This window comes from Ochotona princeps, chromosome 13 (assembly GCF_030435755.1).
Source record: "Ochotona princeps isolate mOchPri1 chromosome 13, mOchPri1.hap1, whole genome shotgun sequence".
In the NCBI taxonomy this organism is placed as follows: domain Eukaryota; kingdom Metazoa; phylum Chordata; class Mammalia; order Lagomorpha; family Ochotonidae; genus Ochotona; species Ochotona princeps.
Window position 1 is genome coordinate 68931595 of NC_080844.1, and position 17593 is coordinate 68949187.

The 17593-nt window shown below is 59.6% G+C and overlaps 1 protein-coding gene across 2 annotated transcripts in view; it reads left to right on the forward strand.

Moving 5' to 3' along the window:
- The window catches only part of INPP5A (inositol polyphosphate-5-phosphatase A), a 122295-nt gene that overhangs the window by 72849 nt on the left and 31853 nt on the right, over positions 1-17593 (forward strand). For both annotated transcript variants that reach the window (XM_058671663.1, XM_058671662.1), the window contains exons 5-7: positions 8820-8883; positions 12750-12853; positions 17196-17248. In XM_058671663.1, coding sequence (XP_058527646.1) covers positions 8820-8883; positions 12750-12853; positions 17196-17248 — 221 coding nt within the window. The remainder of the gene's footprint in view (positions 1-8819; positions 8884-12749; positions 12854-17195; positions 17249-17593) is intronic.

The window sequence follows — 17593 nt, forward strand, 5'->3', positions numbered from 1 at the left end:
AGGAAGCCCGTGGGTCCTGGCATGGCCCTGCCCACTGTGTCCATGTTTTGGAGACCCACCCAGGACAAACTCCAGGCCACATTCTGTGTCTCCTTTGGGCAGGAATGGGCTCCAGCTGGCACCTCCCGCAGTCTTTCCCGTGGGCCCCGTGAGGGACACCCCCGCTGCTCCCTTCCTATGTCACAGATGGGAGACGGAGTCTCAGGCAGGTGCCGGGCAGCTTGGCTTGCTGGCTGTAGACCTGGATTCTCAGCCACCTCTCGACTTGTGCTCAGGAAGGGACATTGGGGGACAGGCGGGCTGAGCCAGGGTGGCCACAGTGACTTGCAGGTGACCACTGGCAGCTGTGAGGAGCAAGCTTCCCCAGACGTGAGCTGCAGCAACCCTGACTTCTTGGTGCCAAGTCCTCAGGATGTAGAAAGCTGCAGTGCCCCGAGTGGCTCTTCTTAGCTGACCCTGTGCTGGGTCCCCTTTGCAGGGAGATGGGGTGACAGGAGGCTGCTCTCTGAGGGAAGCACCATCTCGGGGAGCCGTGCCTTTGCCTGAGAGTCAGACTGGAGGCCACAGAGATGAAGACAGCGAGGCTAGAGGAAGCCTAGAGACGGGAAGGAATGGGGTGGAAGGTGGGAGACACAAAATATGTGTGTTTCAACAGGGGATGACGGGACCTGACAGAAAGCAAGGAAAGAGAGAAAATGTCTTCCACCTGCAGCTTCACTCCCCAAATGGCCCCAGCAGCCAGGAGCCAGGACTCTCATCAGGGCCTCCACATGGGTCCAGGGATCCAAGGACTCAGGCCATTTTCTGCCATTTTCCCAGGACATTAGCATGGAGCTAGATGGGAAATGGAGCAGCCAGGACTCGAACCTGTCACCCTTTGGGATGCTGGTATTGCAGGCACTGGCTTAGCCTGTGGTACTGCAGCATGAGCATGCAGAGGATTGTAAATCTAAACACAGAATCCCTATACTGACAGAAACAGTGGACAAAGGAAGCTGCTATGAGGGTGGGAACACTTGGACTTCTCGGAGCAGTGCTCGGGGTCGAGGCCCAGGCCTATTCTTGGCCCATCTTCCTGCCAGTATGTTTGGTGGGGCAGCAGCCATGGCACAGTGTGCTCGGGAAGCGTGGCAGCAGCCATGGCACAGTGTGCTCAGGGGAGGGGGGCAGCAGCCATGGCACAGCATGCTCGGGGAGGGGGGTAGCATCGTGGCACAGTGTGATGGGGGGCAGCAGCCATGACACAGTGTGCTCAGGGGAGGGGGGCAGCAGCCATGGCACAGCGTGCTCGGGGAGGGGGGTAGCATCGTGGCACAGTGTGATGGGGGGCAGCAGCCATGACACAGTGTGCTCAGGGGAGGGGGGCAGCAGCCATGGCACAGTGTGCTTGGGAAGCGGGGCAGCAGCCATGGCACAGCGTGCTCGGGGAGGGGGGTAGCATCGTGGCACAGTGTGATGGGGGGCAGCAGCCATGGCACAGTGTGCTCGGAGGGGGGTAGCATCGTGGCACAGTGTGATGGGGGGCAGCAGCCGTGGCCCTGTGTGCTGGGGGGCAGTAGCCATGACACAATGTGATGGGGGGCAGCAAGCATGGCACTGTGTGCTGGGGGGCAGTAGGCGTGGTACACTGTACTTGGGGGAGGGGCAGCAGCTGTGGCACAGTGTGCTGAGGTGCCTGCCCCCCAGATGGAGACTGCAATTGAATTCCAGGGCTCGCAGTGCCTGCCTGTCCCCGTGCTGGTTGTTGTGGCATTTGGGAGAGTGTCTTTCTCCCTCTGTCCCTTTCACATAAAATGAGCCTTAACAGCAAAGTTGCTGTGCAGTGTAAGCTCAGTAGTCCTAAGCGCTGACAGCCCTTTCTGGCAGAGGTGGAGCCGGGAGGGGCTGAGGTCCAGCATGGCCTCAGAGCGCGGTAACCTTGCTGGTGCCCTCCCCAGAGGTGGAGCCTGGTGGACAGGAAGCCTTGTCGGGTGACATCCAAAGTTGAAGCAGGAAAAGCAGGAGTAGTGGGGGGCACAGGGGATGAGAGAGCGAGCTTGGGGGTGGTGTGCAGGGCCAGGAGCCACGTCCGTCAGTACCCACAGCACTTGATGTGACAAAGGCGTGCTTGGGGCCTTGCTGGCCAGCCACATCCAACAGTAGGCCTGGGCACAAGGCGTGGGGAGGAAGGGGCCCATTCTGGGCATGCCTTCAGGGCTGGGCTTAAATGAGGTAGATACAAGTGGATGGCTGTTCCCCAGTTAACTGAGATTTTAAATCAGTAAGTGCCGTATGGGTGGCATTTGATGTGCCCGTGCCTGTCTAGTGGCATCTGTGCGCCGTGTCAGCTGTTTCTTAGTGAACGTGTCCGTGACGCACGGACCCTGCTGCTCTAGGACGGTTGTGAGGAGGAAGTGTAATTGGAGAGCTAATGATTTTCAGAAGACAAAAGGTACAAATCTAGGCCTTTTTAATTACACTGCAAACTCGACACATAATTTAATTGACATTAAAGTTTACTGATTTATTTTTGTAATCAATAAGACACAAATAAAACTCAATACATTTCATAACTAAAACTAGTTGCTATTTTTTAAGAATTTTTTTTTTTTTGCTCATTATCAAGACTTTCAGTTTTCAAACTATGTGTTATGGAAAGCCAGCATTCAGTTGCTCCTGAGTCCCCTGTGGGGCAACAGTGGCTGGCGATGGTGACCGAGAAAGGGCTGAGCTCCTGCAGGGGAACCCAAGGCCTCCCACGGGCTGGCGTCTTCTGGAACAGCCAGGCAAGCAATGTCCGTGTCAGTTCTCGTGGATTCTGGAATATTCTCCTGCCCACGTCCTCTTCCCCATGAAGCACACACCAGGATTTGTGTCTTGGCATCAGCTCAGGAAGTATTCAGGATGGAGGCTGTGCTGGGCTTCTCAAAGAGGGACCAGGGTGCACACTGGGATGAGAGCAGGTGGCCGTGGGGTGAGGAGGGGTGCTGAGGGCAGGTGGCTGTTGGGTGAGGAGGGGTGCTGAGGGCTGGTGGATTTGGAGGTGAGGAGGGATGAGGAGGGGTGCAAAGGAGCCCAGGTTTCCCTGGGCACTCTCCTCCTACCAGCAGTGTGCAGACAGCCCATGCCCTTGGGAACTGGAAGGATAGGGCAGGATGGGGTACAGCTGGCCTTCTCTTTCTGTGCTTGCCTTGGCCAGCTACTTCCTGAGTCACTCTGCCCTGTGCAGACAGCTGGACTCCTTCGCCCAACCCTGACCAGGCCTGGCCAGGCCCACTGCCCATTGTCCGGCAGGGCCAGTGTCCCATCATCCCTTGTCCACAGCTATGTGTAGCAGGTCCTGTGTGCCCAAAGTGCTGAGTGTGGTGAACTGCCTGAGCTTGTGCAAGTCCACCTTTGGTACTGGAACAGAATGCCTGAAGCTTGATTCTGTATGGTGGTAGCTCTGGGGACAGCCCAGGTGACCATCGACTTGGCAGGAGGCACAGCTGGCACAGCTGGTGGGGCCTTGCCATGTAGTTTATCCCTTCTGAGAGCAGCACCTCAATGACCTGAGGAGCCCTACCTCCTCCAGGGGTCAAGCCCCCAGCACACAAACCCTCAGCAGATGTGAGTGTGTGAACATGCCCTGAAGAGCAGGCGCCTCTTCTGCCGCCCTGTGAACTGCCCTCCAGGGCCGCGCATGTGCAGTCTGGCATGGTATGAAATAGGAGGTGGCACATGCGTACGCAGTGCCGCCTGTCAGCTGAGGCCCATAAGCCCCTGTGTGTGGTGACTGCCAACATGTGCCTTGCCCTGGTGGAGTGACAGATCCCGTGGGAACTGCTCAGGGGCTGCTGAGAGCACCTCTGGCTCCTTTCTGTCATGTGCCCTACCCTGGCCTGTCCCAGGCTGCCTAACAGGGGCTGCTACAAGCAGGAGCCATGACAGGGTTTGGCACCATGTCCAACACACTGGCCTCCCTGGCACATGCTTTATCAAATACACTTTAGTGTAGGGCACAATGTCATTAACATAGCCAATTCAGTTAGCTTCCGTGTCCTGCTGGACTCAGGCACAATGGATGTGTGCACGCCTCTCAAGCCAGTGGTCAGCTGCTGGGGGCCACACTGAGCCACCCTGAGTGTGGACTGGTGCTGAGTGGGTGCAATAGCTGGAGCACTTCTCGGGGGAGAGGCCCCCATGACTTGGGGGGAGCGGGCCGTTGCCGCCACGGGTCCTCCTACGAAGCTCTGCTCCAGCTCTGCTCTGGCTCCACTTCATTTTTGTGGTTGTCTGTCATACGATGATCATGACGGTGACGTGATGTGTTACTCCAGCCAGGCGTCCCAGGACATTCTGTGCTGGTCAGGAGAGCTGCCAAGCATGGGGCCCAGGGCTGAGGCCCACACCTCGGGGGGACACCTGCACCTGTGCTTAGACTGGGAGTTGCTGAGCCCAGTGTGAGCCAAGCCTCATGTGTTCCTGCCGGTCGGGATACAGGAGATGAGACGAGCAGGCATCTGGAGTGTGCCATGGTGCTACCTGGATGCTGTGTGGGTAGACTCCGGAGCGGGGAGTGGATCCTGGACCCTGGGCAGGAGGGGCAGGCAGGCGTCCTGTGCTGCTGAGCAATGGGGGTGGCGACAGGGCCTGTTAGATGTGTGACTAATGTTGATTCCATGGGAGTGGTAAGCAAAGAAACAAGACTGGGGACTGTGACAGCTCTGACAGCCCGGGCTGCAGGCAGGTGCAAGGCTACTCCGGTGCTGTTCCCTGCCTGAGCCAGGCACATGGTGTGGGTGGCCGTCACTCCCTCCCCTTGGTCAGCTGCACTCTGCCCCTGTGGCCTGGCTGTGGTCAGCATGCTCCCCAGAACATGGCCCCCTGGCCTCCCCTCTCTGCTCTGTTGTCACAACTTCCAGTAGCAGGCTTCATGGTGACTCAGTACCCCCGGCATTGTCCCTGAAGTGCAGGTTAGAGACCAGCTGCCCGTGTGCTGCCGCCCACTCCTGCATGTCCAGCAGCCGGCACCACAATGTGTCTGTCTCTGGAATTTCTTGTTTCCTTTGAATCCTACTCCCACAGCCTCTTCTGCTCCTGAAAATGGCAACTCCTTCCAGTTGCCCTGGGCCTCTGTCACTGTCAGCTGCTACAGGTATCCCGATCCTCTTGCATCCTGCAATGGGCCCCACAACCCCCTTAGCACATGCATACATCCTGTGCAGCAGGCAGCCGGAACCATAGTGCCAGCAGCCAACTCAAGAGGGAGGAAATGAGGAGGGCAGAGGAACAAACCCCACCGTCCAAGGCGCCTGGGAGACTGAGCGAGGCAGCTCTAAGGTGAACCTGCTAGCCCTGGCCCCGCAGCTCACATCCCCTGCTTCCAGCAAGAAGTGTAGGGGAGGGGGGACTCACCTAGGATGAAAAGGGCCAAAGTGACAATTTTGAACAGAAATAAAACAGGCTGTCACATGAATGAATGCCAAGACTTCTTGAGACACCAAAATAAGAGGAGCCAGAGAGGCTCCTGGGGCTGAGGGGCAGGGATTGGCATGGGGGTCGTGGAGGGGGAGCTTGTGTCGCCCCTGGGCCCCCACCCAAGAAAGTTCCCACTGCAGGGAACCCTGAGATGAGAAACGCCCCGGAGCCCAGTAGGGAAGCGACTGACAGGACGCGGCAAGGAAGCCACAAAGGAGTGAGCAGGCTGCACGGCCATGGGACAAAGCTGTTGGTGGTTGGCACTGCTTGGGAGAGGTCCCAGCCCTTGCTCACGGGCACCCAAGTGCATGCCAAGGGGGCCCTGCCAGCCACGTGGGGCCCCTGGATGGAGCTGTTAACTCTGCCCTTGCCAACATTGGGGAAGTATATCAGGGGGCGTGAGATTTCTGTCTCTGACTTTAAAATAGATAAATAGTTTCCTTTTTTTTTTGTTTTTGTTTTTAAAAAAGAGGCTTTTGTTTGAATGAAGATACCCACCCAGGGTGCCAAACCACTCAAGTTGTCTGCCTGCTCCCAAACTCCAAGACCTGTTTGCCAGCGTATCTTGGCAAGTTTTTCCTCTTGTATATTGATTGGTTTATTTTGATTGTAAAATGGGATGGCTGTGGAGAATGCTCTGTGGAAATGTGTCAGTGCTACACATCTCAGCTTCTGCAGGCTGCTGAAGAAGCACCCTCTTCCTCCCCGCTCATAGAAAAGCACAGCAGCCAATGATGGTGCTGGACCCCAGCAGCCCACCTGCCCAGCACTGGGACCAAAGGTGAGGAGTCTGTCATCTCCCCATCCTGGGTCACAGTGAGAAGCATAGGTATGGGGCCTGTAAGTGTCCTACTTCCAGGTGCTTTGCTGGGTGTGGTATGGGAGCGGGCACACCTGTGGGACGTCCAGGTGCTGGTGTGGGCTCTGGCTGCTGACCAGGGAGCAGGCAGGGGGCACCTGTGGGACGTCCAGGTGCTGGTGTGGGCTCTGGCTGCTGACCAGGGAGCGGGCACACCTGCGGGACGTCCAGGTGCTGGTGTGGGCTCTGGCTGCTGACCAGGGAGCGGGCAGGGGACACCTGTGGGACGTCCAGGTGCTGGTGTGGGCTCTGGCTGCTGACCAGGGAGCGGGCACACCTGCGGGACGTCCAGGTGCTGGTGTGGGCTCTGGCTGCTGACCAGGGAGCAGGCAGGGGACACCTGCGGGACGTCCAGGTGCTGGTGTGGGCTCTGGCTGCTGACCAGGGAGCGGACAGGGGACACCTGTGGGATGTCCAGGTGCTGGTGTGGGCTCTGGCTGCTGACCAGGGAGCGGGCACACCTGCGGGACGTCCAGGTGCTGGTGTGGGCTCTGGCTGCTGACCAGGGAGCAGGCAGGGGACACCTGCGGGACGTCCAGGTGCTGGTGTGGGCTCTGGCTGCTGACCAGGGAGCAGGCAGGGGACACCTGCGGGACGTCCAGGTGCTGGTGTGGGCTCTGGCTGCTGACCAGGGAGCAGGCAGGGGACACCTGCGGGACGTCCAGGTGCTGGTGTGGGCTCTGGCTGCTGACCAGGGAGCAGGCAGGGGACACCTGTGGGACGTCCAGGTGCTGGTGTGGCTCTGGCTGCTGACCAGGGAGCGGAAATGGGAATCACTGCCCCTGTCTGGTTCCCTCCTGGTAGGGTCTGCCTTAGCCTCATCATGCAGGCAGTACCCACCATATGGCTGTCCCACATGCTGGCACCTGTCCCTTCCTGGCAGCTGGGAGCTCTCACGCTCAGTCAGTCCCTAGATTGTGACATGTGCTTTGCAAATGCTTCACTTTGTGCTGGCCTAGGTATCCTGGGCCGCTTATAGTGAGTGCTTCACTCGGCTTGGTCTGCTGTTTGTCAGAAGTCCCACCGGGGACCCCTACCAGCCAGTCCTGCTGGGTTCCAGATCAGCAGGGGGCTGGGACCCCAGTGCTCCCCAGAACTCCCCCAAGTGCAGTGCGCGCTGGCAGTCGGGTTCTAGCTGCTCGCTGGACCTACCCTGGCACTTGGGCTCCAGCCGCTTGCTGGACCCACAGGTGTGGCAGAAGTGGCAGTGGCCACACTGCATTCTCTAACAGGTAAGCACTCTGGACAGGCTTGTAGATGTGCGAAAATATGTAACTGTTCTAAGCTGATGAGACAGGAAGTCAGGATTCTCACATGTGACCCACACCTGCTGACCTGCCCTTGGGTACCTCGTAATGGACAGGGCACCGCATACATTCCATGCCCATTAGGGCTGGCCATGGTTTCCTGGCTGAGCCAGGAGCAAAAGAGTGGAGCCTACACAGGCAGTTCACTTCCCACTGACTCTTGTTAGCTTTGGAAAGTTCTGGGATTTCATGAGACTCAACAAGTGGACATTCGGTTATACTTGATCACAGTGTGTCTTGGACTCGGAGGGAGCCATGCCTGGGAGTGGAGCTCACTGCACACTGGTGGAAGCCCAGTGTGTGGATGTGCCAGCCATGAGGGCTGCCTGTCGCTGACACCCTCTTCCTGACCTCTGCTGTCCTCTGCTCTGGCAAATGAAGGGATTTGAATGCCCCTGGCATGGTGTGTGACTGGGCAGGGCCCCAGGACGCAGCCTCCTGCCTGCCGGTGCTGCTGTGACGGCAGCAGCCCCAGCCTGCACTACATGCCTTTGGGCATGTTTTTACCACCATGCCCCCGACAGGCCCAGCCCTCTGTGTGTTGGTAGGCGCTTGGGCCTGTCCGCGCTGAAGCTGGAGGCGAAGGGGCATGACTTCGTTTCTACATGAGAGCAGTACAGACACTCCAGGGACTGCTCTTGGAGGGTGCCCACTCTGGATGTCTGGGATGGGCCAGCCATGTCCCTGCCCTTAGCTGGGATTCAGGAGCAAGTGGGTTCCAGCTGGCCCTGGGCACTGTGCAGACGAGCCTGGTTGTTGGTGTGGAGACTCCGAGCGGAGTCCCCTGAGCATGGCATGGGCAGCTGAGGTGGCTGGAGGTGGGCACGCGGAGAAGGGAACAAAGCTGGAGCCCAAGTCTGACACCTCGGGGTCCTGGGCTGCCTCCCAGAGATGCCTGTATATCCCTGTTTCTCTACTCTGTGATTCTAACAAGTGGAGCCTCCCCCTGACCCCACGTGGATCTCAGGCCCCCTGGGCATGGGGCAGCCTTAGGACGTATTCCACTGAATGTGCGTAGGCAAGGGTTGTTAACGGCGTGGGGTGTCTGAGGTGGGCCCTGACAAGCCTGCGGCCTTGGCTGCCCGCTGGGGAGGTGCTGTGTGCCAGTGGGTTGGGAGTGGCCCTGCAGGGCCGACACTTCCTGTCTGCTTTCAAGGAGCAGCCCTGCTCCCTGGCAGTGTTTGTTCTCATCCGACTCGTCTTGTTGCCCACAGGCCCTGGGAAGCTTCTACTTCCTGCATGAGTCCCTGAAGAACATCTACCAGTTTGACTTCAAAGGTGAGACTTGGAGTGCACATCAGGGCTTGTCGGCATCCTGGCCAAGGCGCCGCTGTCCCCACGGGGCTGGTCAGTGGGGCCTGGGTTGAGGATCGCTTGCAGGAAAATCTGGATTTCTGGTGTCTGCAAAGTAGAGACTTCTGACTGGCTCCGGGCTCCCCCTCACCCCCTGTCTCCCTGTCCTCTCTTCCCAGCACTGTGGCCGGCACAGGGCTGGCCTCTGGCTTGGCCCTGAGGGTGGTCAGCACAGAGGTGTTTGTCTACGCTCTTGTCAGCTGTGAGCAGAGGATGTGTGCCCCACGGAGCTGGAGTGGGCACTTGGGTCTCTGCTGAAGAGAGGGTGCAGGCCTGGGCCTCCCAGCCTGCTGCAAGGGGAGCACCTCAGGCCTGTAACCCCACCTGGCTCTGTACATCCATGCCGGTTTCTTTCCTGTGCTGCCTTGGGAGACAGGCTCACGGTAGTGGAGTGGTCTCTTCACTCTGCTAGCAAATGCAGGATTCCAGCTGGGAGAGGGCTTCCCACCTGCCCTGCTGCCCGGGGACATGCAGGGAACAACCAGGTTGGCTGGGCGGGAGAATGCCTCCCACGTGGGCGCAAGGCCATCCTTGGCCACTTTCTCATGAGCAGGGAGCTGCAGCTGAAACAGTCGCCCTTGGTGGTGGCTGACCCCAGCGGGCCACTGGCCAGCCCCAGAACTCTGCATAAGGGTCTCTGAATAGTGACAGAGTGACAGAGCCAGGGTGCTATGCTAAGCTTGTGTGACATTCTGACTACTCTCACAGTGGCCTGGCTGGGCAGGTATGAATGTTGACCACAGAGCACAGGTGTGTATAATGCACCAGCTCTCAGGAAGGGGGTGGGGGAGCTTCCTGGTCCCTGCTCTTAGGCCCTGAATCAGGAACAGCAGTGGGGGCTTCCTGGTCCTTGAATCGGGGCAGAAGCTCTCAGGAAGGGAAAGGCAGGCAGGGTGGGGGGCACCTAGAGCCACCAGAGCTGAATAGACTTAGGAAGTAATAGCCAAAAATTTTTTAAAAAGTGTCCAGTAGAAATTCATGGACACCACAGGACACAAGATCCCCACACAGGGAAATGAGGAGTGGAGGAGCCAGTACCCCCTCACCACAGTCCTCGGGGAGCCATGGGAAGGCGCCATACCCCAGCATGAGAGGCTCGCAGCCAAGCTCAGTGGTCTCCGTGGTAGACAGCATGGAGGAAGTGCCATGGGAGAGCAGACAACTGGGCAGGGGCCTGCTCTGGCCCCTCCTGCGGAAACGTCCCGCAAGACCTGAGCAGGGGGCGTCTGTGGGGAGAGAAGCCCTGGGAGGGTCCACACCTCAGTGCTCTGACAGGAGACCCCTGCACCATGTCACCAGAGCCCAGCCGGCCCAGGACGTGTGTGGCAAGGAGACAGATTCCCCTCTTCCACCATGCCAAAAGGCAGGCACCGCATTGTGGTCCTGGGCAGCCAGGCCAAGGACCCAGAAGCACGAAGGCAGAGCTATCCCGGTGCCCAGCCTTCCCCAGCCCATGGAAAGAAGGCCGCCTGTCTTCACACTAGCCTTACCCAGGAACCCCTCAGGAAGGGTCAGTGAGAGAAACGCATGCAGACGGGGCAGGATTGAGGCTGTAAAGTGGCTGCCACAGCCACAGAGCACAAGCAGGATACAGGAACAGGTGCATGGCAGACACGAGTCGAACCCCCTGGGGACAGGAGGTTGCCCTTGGTGGGCTCGCCAGTGGCCAGGACAGGGCTGACAGGTGTTGGGGGCAGGAGGACTGCTTGGTGGAAGCAGCGTCTAGAGCAGTGGACAGTGGCAGGCATGTGGGGAGGAGGCCGAGCGTGTCCCAACACCAAGCCACGGGCCCACGAAGCACAGAGAATGCATGCTGACCCTGAGCAGGGCAGGAGCTGAAGGCAAGAAAGGAGGCAGAGGGGGAGCAAGAGAGGCCTGTGGGGAAGGAGGGTGAGCAGCATGCCACGCCTCTTAGAATCCACGCAGGACGGAAGCATGGCAAAAACCAAGAGGGTTCGCTCAGATTCTAGGCTCTGTGTCACTGCCCTTCTGCAGCCTGGCACAGAGGAAGCCCGTGCCCAGGAGCCTGCAGCGGGAAGGATGGGTGGCAGCTGGACTTGGGGTTGGAGTCAGAGTACCTGGGGGCGAGTGGAGACTGGCCTCCCCCTCAGATGCGCTGCTGTGTCCCTTTAAGGCTGCCACAGCCGCCCTCCCCAGGGCCAAAGCTAGTGGGCAAGGATGACCAAAGTTGACTCAAGAGGAGCAAAAGCTCAGAAGAAGCCAGGGAGGGTAGAAGAGCAAGGGTGGCAGAGGCCCCACGCAGAAACACTGCCAGCCCCTTGGGCCTCGCTGCGGCCGGGCCAGGGTCGCCTCCTTGGCAGGAGGCCTGCGAGTGCCCTGAGGCGTCCCTGCCCCCCAGGCCAGACTCCATAGCAGTGGGCACAGGCCCAGGTAACCCTCTCCCTCACTCCCTCTCTCCTCACCCTGTGGTTCCAGTGAGTAAATGCAACAGTTTGAAGGAAGTGGACTGTTCAGCAGACAGAATAAGACAAAGTTGACCTCTGCAGGGTCACCAGGCATCTGGGGTGACTGAACCCAATAGGGGAGGCATGTGTGTCCCACAAGCTCACGGGAACATTGGCAGACAGGCAAGGTCTGTTCCTTGGACAGAGGGGCCGTGCTCATAGAGCCCAGGGCTTAAGCCAGCCATTGGTAAGTGTAGAGGACTAGAAAACCCACAGTACTGGCACGTTAAACAGTGTATTGATCAATGTTCTTTAAGAAGTTAAAATGTACTCAAGTGAATGAAGAAGAAAATGTGCCTTCAGGCATGGGCCTGAGGACTAGGACCTGCTCTGGCCTCTTGGAGGGGAGCTGCCGAGGGGTGCTCTCCTCAGCTGTGCTGACTGGGTCCCGTCCACTTCCCTGAGTGAGGAAAAGCAGCTGGAGGACAAAGCACAGGGGAGAACCTCTCCCCCCGCACCCCTGCTGTTTCCAAGTTGGGCAGTGGGACCAGGAGCTGGGTGCAGTCAGTACACAGCACACAGTTGTGAGTCCATGTCACCCCACTTGCTGACCCCCACCCCCCAATGTCCACCCTGGCGCCCAGCAGCTGCCGGGTTCCCAGCCCACTCCCATCTGCCATCCCACATCGTGGCTGTGAGCAGGAGTGTGGCCAAGGACTTCACCCCACGCTGCTCCCCCCCTTTGCCCTGCTCTCCCCTTGGGGTGGATGAGCTTCCGCTAACTAGGCTCAGCTGGCCACAGGACCCCAGATGTAACCCCACTAGGAGCAGTGGAGCTTGGAGCCCCGGGGCTGTGAGTGCCAGGCCCAGCCCTGGGCCACCCTGGAGACTGTGTGCTGTGCACAGACACCCCACCCCCGCCCTGGCTAGCAGGAGCCTGAAGAGACACTGAGCCTCATCTGAGGCACTGTGTGCAGTGGCCAGTGACCCCCACAGCACATCCTGCAGACCCCCTCTCCAGAGTCCCCGGGACATTGGCTGGCTGGGCAGAGGAGATGAATGGGGCTAAGTTGGTTCACAGGAGTCTGAGTGAAGGTAATTCCACGGCTCCATCAGCGCCTTGCTTCTTCGTAGAAGATGCCATTAGCTCCCACAAATCTGTAGGTGGGGGGAGGCGATGAAATGGACAACAAGTTCTGGGGCAGGGGCGTTGGAGAGTGAGGATTTGTGAGCCCCAGACCTCCCAGCGGCAGCTGGCTCAGGGCCAGCCCTGTGCCTCCCCCCTTGGGGTCTGATGCTCCCAGGGCTGCACTGGATGGGCCCCAACAAGGAGTGGCCATGATGGGGCAGGTCGAATCACCCTGCTTGTCACCTGATGTTCTGCAGCTAAGAAGTATAAGAAGGTGAACGGCAAGGAGGTCTACTCAGACACGCTGGAGAGCACGTCCATGCTGGAGAAGGAGAAGTTCCCACAGGACTACTTCCCGGAGGTGGGTGGCAGCCCGCGGGGAGCAAGCTTAGCCCACCAGGCCACGGAGTGGACGGGGAGCTCTTCATGCAGCCCCAGGTGCAGGGTATCCAAGACCAGGGTGGAGGAGCCTGCGTCCCCTAGCCATCATGTCCAGCTGAAAGCCCACCTGAGACGGAGCCATACAGGTGAATCCACCCGGTTCACCTGCTGTGCTGCGGGGGGGCCAGTCTGGCTGGCAGGAGAAGCTGCTGCAGTGGCCAGCAGCACGTGGTGCATGAGGCCACACCGTGTGATGACGTCAGGCCCTTCCCAAGTCCATGTCACACACAGGACCTAGGAGACGCACCTCTCGGCGAGCACCCAGCAACAAGGAGACCCACGAGGCCTGCTGTACGTGCCGCTCGGGGTCCGGACGTGCTGTGTCTACTCTGCTGGTCTGCTTTGTTCTATGTGCTTAGTCACCTTGATGCAGGGTTACACTGCGGTGCTGCCAGCTGTGGGCATCCCTGACCCTGTGCCATCTCCTGTCATGGCACAGCCATGCACTGCCCCCACAGCTATCTCACCCTTACCATGATAAAGGGCACGCATCAGGGCCCCTGGCTCAGCCCAGGAGGACAGCTGTGCAGTTCTCGCCACGGGTAGGGCTGAGCTCCACCAGGCTGACTTCTACAAGGTCACACTTTATTAACTTGCTTTATGACCTGCAGCTGCAGTGAGAGATGGGGCCGCCTTGTCAGCCCTGGCTCACCTTGCTCATCCATCGTCCCCGGCGAGGCTGCTGTGTCAGGGCAGGCCTGCTCCGCAACTCAGCTCGCCGTACCCGGGGTTGGAGAAGACCATGGCAGCCATGAGCACCGTCACTGGAAGTCACCAGCCCAGGTGTCCCACGACAGGGAGCCCAGGGAGATGGTGGTGCCCTCCGAAAAGCCACAGGCCCTTTGGGGCACAGGTGCCATTGGCATGTCGACCCAGAACCTCTTGGACTGGTGCTGTCCGATTGGCAGGAGCAGAAATCAGTATCCATGGGGAGTGTGGGGGTGCAGGGCAGACCTGGACCGATCCCAGGAAGAGGTTCTGCAGTCTTGGTCTTGGTAGGGCCCTGACCCCACGGCACTGTTCCCACCACTCCACTCTGCCCTAAGTATTCACAGCCAACCCTGAGCACTGGGCCCCTGGAAGCCAGGACAGTGCGCTCTCTTGCCAAGGTGCAATTGTCCACACAGCAACAGGGCTGGAAACTGGGGGCCCTGCCTGCTTTCCCCTCAGCCCACTTCCCATTGCTTATCATGTCCTGTCTGACCTAGCTAATGGGCCTTGAAGGGACACTTGGTCCTTAGGGGCTGATGAGTCAGCCTGGAAGGATGGCTGGGGTGCCCAGACTAGAGCCATGAGACTCAGGAGAAGCCGTGCCTCCTCGTGCCCTGTCCCCTTACTCTCACTGCAGTTAGGAGCTATGGCCAGTGCGGCCTCCGTCAGAGACTCTTGGTGCTCCCAACCTTGCCTGGCTTATCTGGGGCAGTGGCTTTCCATCCTTACAGGCCAGAGTCGTGCGGAGAGCACAGCCAAGTGTGGTGCATGGCTGGGCTTCACCTGGGGTGTGGTGTGTGCGGTGTCCAGGCTCACTCCTCTACTGGCCCTCCACCAGGAAAGGAGGCTGAAGCCCAGGCCTCCACTCCTCCCCGCACTCAGCGCAGCTGGGCCTGGGCTCCACTCCTCCCTGCACTCAGCACAGCTGGGCCTGGGCTCTGGTCCTCTCTGCACTCAGCACAGCTGGGCCTGGGCTCTGGTCCTCTCTGCACTCAGCACGGCTGGGCCTGGGCTCCACTCCTGCCTGCACTCAGCACAGCTGGGCCTGGGCTCTGGTCCTCTCTGCACTCAGCACAGCTGGGCCTGGGCTCCACTCCTCCCTGCACTCAGCACGGCTGGGCCCGGGCTCTGGTCCTCTCTGCACTCAGCACGGCTGGGCCTGGGCTCCACTCCTCCCTGCACTCAGCACAGCTGGGCCTGGGCTCCACTCCTCCCTGCACTCAGCACAGCTGGGCCTGGGCTCTGGTTCTCCCTGCACTCAGCACGGCTGGGCCTGGGCTCTGGTTCTCCCTGCACTCAGCACGGCACGGCCTGGGCTCTGGTTCTCCCTGCACTCAGCACGGCTGGGCCTGAGCTCCACTCCTCCCTGCACTCAGCACAGCTGGGCCTGGGCTCTGGTTCTCCCTGCACTCAGCACGGCTGGGCCTGGGCTCTGGTTCTCCCTGCACTCAGCACAGCTGGGCCTGGGCTCCACTCCTCCCTGCACTCAGCACAGCTGGGCCTGGGCTCTGGTTCTCCCCGCACTCAGCACGGCTGGGCCTAGGTGTCAGCCTTGTGCTTATTGTCTTTTTGGAAAAGCAAACTTAGCATACGCAAGAAGCCTTGGCACATCTTTGGGGGTCCTGGCCTGAGGACTAGAGGGTTGGCAAGTTGCCACACACAGCTGCCCGGAGCTGACCCTGCTTGCTGCTGGGGGCTGCCCATGTGGGGTGCACTGGGGAGCCTGTGTTTCCCCTACCCCCATGACGTTAACAGGAGAAAATCCGCTTTAACCTGTATGTTGTGGTGTCTGTCTGCTATGTGGCCCTTTTGAGTGCACTGACTTCCCAGTAGGGGGCAGGCTGTGTGAAGGAAGGGGCCCAGGACGCTCTCCCAGCTCTGCCCTATGCCCCTGTGCAGACCCCTGCTCCAGCTAAGCCCATCCCCAGGGACTGGGTGCTGCCACTTATGGGAAAGCTGAGTGCGCTGGCCACGGCAAGAAGCCGAGTGCCAACACAGGCGCTGCTGCGCAGGGCTCACAGGCACTGCTGATGGATGGCTGCGCTCGGCTCCGTGCGGATTGCAGATGACACCTGCGGGAGCAACACTCCGGATAATGGGAAGCCATTTTTAAAAAGCAGATTTGTGTAGTCGATCAGGACGAGTGATTTTTTCCCTGTGCCCGTGGTGAGAAATTGGTTGTTATCATAGATCACGGGCCCTGCCGCAGGCGTGTATGAAAGATGGATTCATTCCACTAATGCGTGAAGCAGGCCTTGTGTGGCAAGGGCCGTGTGCTGGTCACCTCCCCGCGGCCTCCCCTTGCTCGTGCGATTTATGCTGCCTTTGAGGAGATGAAGCCGCCTGTGCACGCCATCCATCTGCCCGCTGAAGGGACCCATTACCGGGCCTGGGCAGGGAGAGCGTGCCGTGAGGGGAAGGAGAGGCTGCCTCCTGGCCGTCGGCGTACTCAGTGTCTCCAGGTGACAGCTGTATGCCAGCAAGCAGCCTGGAGCCAGGAGTGGGCTTAAGACACTCAGGGCCAGAAAGTTCCAGGACCCAGAGCAGTCCAGACCCACGTGTCCTCAACCAACATTGCAGGGCCCAGACCACGGGCATCTTTCCATCTAGGACATGTGGGTCTGAGAGAGGCCCCTTGTTTGCCTTCCCTGTGCACTGGAGGCACAGGGTAGGCACTTCCCTGCCATGTGTGTGTGCACACATGTGTATGCATGTGCACCTGTGTGGGTGGGTACTGTATGGTGTTCATACACATGTGGGAGTGTGTCTTAGAGCGGGGTTGTGTGCACTGATGTGTGTGTGGGTATTTCAGATAGGTCATTTGGTAGGGACGCCACAAGGAAAGGCAACCCCTGCAGCTCCTGCTGGCATTGTGGGTGCAGATTCTGAGGCGCACCCCATCCGGGCATTCCAGAGAGGGAGCACGAGGAATTAGGAAGTAGAGGCCTGGCTCTGGTGCTTCTGTAGGGCACTGCTGCTCCGGGCCCTCCTTGCTCCCTGCTGGAAGGGAGGATGATGCGACTCAGCCACTTGGTCGCGGCCCTGGGTGTGAGCACAGGTGTCCAGGCAGGGGCGCCGCTTGCTCTGGAAGGAGCAACTGCACAGCAGCTGCCTGCGAGGCCAGCACGGAGCCGTGGGCTGTCAGGGCACAGTGCAGGGTGGCTGTGGGTCCTGGACAGTCAGCAATGTGGGAGGCTTCCTTGAGGGACATTTCATCCAAGCATCTCCTTGAGCCCTGTGGGAGGGGCTGTCTTGGGCCACCTGGGCACGGTTGCCCAGTGAGTGGCCAGGTGGGGTTTGTTCAGTGCCTGGTGACAGCCAAGTCCTGTGCAGATGGTAGGCCCTCGCTTGGAGTGTCTGCCAGCCCTCCAAGTCCCTCCTGGGAGTGGGAGACTTCAGGACTGTGCGCCACATGGAGTGGGGAGCCTGCTGGCCGCAAGCCCTGGTCCTCCCCTAATGGCCCAGGCACCAGCAGGAGCAGATCTGTCTGTCCTGCGGTAGGGCTGTTTTCTGCCATCACGCAGCTGACACTGCATCTGCTTGTGTTTCAGTGTAAATGGTCACGAAAGGGCTTCATCCGGACAAGGTGGTGCCTCGCTGACTGGTATGTTCCCATTTGTAGGCAGTTTCCAGAATGTTCTCTAACTCTTCTTGGGCCGCGCCACTGCTCTCCCAGGTTTAGCAGGAAACTAAACCAGAGCAGCCAAACACATAGCAAGGGTTTCAGCCACCATGCCACAGCGCTGGCTGCTGTTTGTGATGGCCCAGCGGGCTCAGGTCCATCAGCTGCCAAACCACCATGCTGCTGGCTGCCGTTCGTGATCGCCCCGGCAGTTAGGGAAGGTGACTTGGGGACAAGTCAGGTGCCTGGGAGGTTGCTGCCAGCACTGCTTCCCTTTGCCCCTGGCTGAGGGACACCCCAGGACAGTGAGAGAGTACACATGGCACG